We start from the raw sequence: 2753 nt of genomic DNA, 5'->3' as shown, positions 1-2753 counted from the left end.
CTGAAAGAGATGCTTAAATGGCGACACTGTCGTCGCCATCACCTTCAGGACTATTTTCACAAGGCCGTCGCTGAGTTCAAGTGTGACAACTCTGGTCAGATCGAGAGCTTTCTCACCCAGCTGCGGAGAGCGTACACTCTCCTTATGAGTGTATATGCCGATGACGTCTCCGAGAGGAAACGGCTCGTAAGGCAGGCCATCGGAGCACTGCCGAACTTTGTCGAGCGGGATGCTGTTCGAAAACTGCAAGATCTGGCGCGAGAGCGTGGAGATTGCAGAGATTGGGAAGATGTGAGAAGCCTGACGGAGCTGGAGACTACTATAAGAGAAGCGGCGTTGACCGATGAGGCAGCCTACAGAAGCCGACGAGAGCGTAAGGCAGACCTGTCTACCGGGGGAAAGCACCAGACGAACAACCAGGGGCGAAACCGGGATCAGGTACGAGCGACCTGGAGCCAGGGTCATTGGGACACACACAAAGGAGCTGAAGATGATGCGGATGGAGATGCTGATGTTGACCAAGTCCAGAGGACCATTGACGAGATGGAGGCAGAACGCAAGGCCCATAACGAGTCAAAGTCGAAGGAGGATAAGCAAAAAGCCTCGGCCAGTGCTCGCAATGGGGAGCGTGAGCGCTTCGCCAAGCGCTTTGGGCTCTGCCTTTTCGTGACGGCACCATGGAACTACAAAGAGGCTAGGATCTACAACGATTTTGGGAGCGATGACCTTCTCGCCCAAACCGACAAGAAGGGGAGGACCTACTATCTTCTTGGGTGCGAGAATCGCTCTAAAGGCGAGGATTGGAGTAAACAAGCTGTTGAGAATAACCCTCAGTACCGAAGTCGAGAGTACGATCTGAGGGGAAAAAACTAGAAAGCACTGTACACTTGCTTCCCAAAAATTCTTCCTTTGCATCGTTTTCTTCTTATTCGCATCATCAACACATAGATCTTCGTCAACACTCATCATTTTGCCGTCATCAGTCTTCGCATAACAAAAAATCTAGCTCCAATGCAGAGCAAGTCGTATCATTACCATCTGTTTCCCACGTTGTTTACGCTGTCGACCGCAGCGCACCCTTTTCCGCGGGAAAGTCCCCGCCGCCGTTGAGATTCACGGCGAAGCTTTTTCTTCCAGGAGTGAGAGATGGGGAGACCCGAGAGTTGCAGGTCCAAACCATCGCGGACCATGGAGCGGGCCAGAACTATCTTATTTTGAGTATACGAAGTTGCTGAATCGTTGAGACTTCAGTCTGTTAATTTATTGGTGACTTTGGCCGATGGCGGTCGAGCTGACACTTTAGGAGGTGTCGAAGGGGAGCTGAAACTTTATACAATTGACAATAGAGAGATTGGGACAGGGAAGGAGTCCTTCATTATACTGAAAAGTAGCACAGAGAATGCCGAACCAGTATTATTGCTTGGCCGGGGGTTCCTAGAGAGATGGGGCATTGTGACCATCGGGGCTAAGAAGATGCTGTATAATGGAGAATTGATTTATTGTTCTAGCACTATGGAGAATGAAAGCACCCGGCGGACGGATTGCCGAGGACTTGACGAAGACGATAATGAGGGAGCCCCAAACCTCAAAGATATGACGTTGCCTCATCCCATCCAGGACATAGACACGGTCAAGCTACATCCTCATACCCAAGAGCTGGAGCTTGTTGAAGAAATCCTCAAGCGACTAGAGGGCACGAATCCAATGGCCCTCACTCCGTCGTTCAACATCACGTTGCGACCACTGCGGAAAAGTGAGCTCCGCGATACCCCTGAGCAGTCACATACTTGGGAAACATACTTCTGAACTTTTCGAGTTTCGAGGCTCGATCTCGAATCGATTCGGTCCCAGAGGTTATACAATCGATTGGTCCAATATCGATACCGGTAACCGAGAATCGATCTCGAATCGATTCTTTCGATTTAGGGGCGCCGGTTCGATCCAAGGCTCCGGCATTTTTATGTATTTTCTATTTCGAAAAGTTGCGCACAATGGAACCACTGAAACCCGGCACCTGCTCATCCGCGCCCCTAGATTCGTCGCCCCTAAGGTACTCAATCCGCCCCTAAATTGCCCAATCCGCCCCTAAATGACTCGTACCGGCCCCTAACTTTTCAAGCTACCCGAGCGTCCCTGAAGCTTCACTGCAAGCATGTCACGTGGCTTTGTTGACTGCCATGACATCTTGAGGAAAACTCATGTGCATCACGCTTGACCCTGGCCGTCTGAAAGATACATGTTCGAACTTGACCAGCCACTGGCTTGAACGTTTCGAAACCTTGGCCGACGCAATGATCAATCTAGTTTCGCATCGTTGTGTTGAGCCGTGCTATCTACTGATCTTGGCCGGCGGCCAATGGCCGCCCTGAACACGTACTGAGCGTACTGAACTCCACCACGTAACTACATTTATTAGCTAAGCACACTGGTATGGGTCACTGAGACAGAAACTGTGCCATGTATGTCAGTCTCAGAGAAGCTGTAACGATAGCGGATGACTCATCCAACTTTAGAACGCATGTGGCATATTTAGGGGCGGATTGAGTAATTTAGGGGCGGGGCGAAGAATCCGGATTTTTGAACCTATGCTATATGCGATAACTATTAGAGTTATTAGGCTACTTAGTAGCCGCTACTAGGGATATTGAATTTGCGGTGTGGATTATGCTCAGAAATAGTATTTGGATAATCTTCTTCTGAATTACCGAAGAACAATCTCGAGGGTTCGTCGAGGCTCGAGGCAAACGCGCAAT

At 50.0% G+C, this 2753-nt stretch overlaps 1 protein-coding gene across 1 annotated transcript; it reads left to right on the top strand.

The window, feature by feature from the left end:
- Positions 1 to 144: 144 nt before the first annotated feature.
- Positions 145 to 873, top strand: Pmar_PMAR018422 (hypothetical protein; the record flags this gene model as incomplete). The annotated part of the gene is made up of 1 exon (XM_002766675.1): positions 145 to 873. One exon carries the CDS (start codon positions 145 to 147, stop codon positions 871 to 873), a length of 729 nt encoding a protein of 242 aa, XP_002766721.1.
- Positions 874 to 2753: the final 1880 nt, after the last annotated feature.

This window comes from Perkinsus marinus (genome assembly GCF_000006405.1).
Source record: "Perkinsus marinus ATCC 50983 genomic scaffold scf_1104296972100, whole genome shotgun sequence".
NCBI lineage: Eukaryota > Perkinsozoa > Perkinsida > Perkinsidae > Perkinsus > Perkinsus marinus.
Note: the sequence above shows the minus strand (reverse complement) of the source record. Positions and strands in the feature narration are given on the sequence as shown.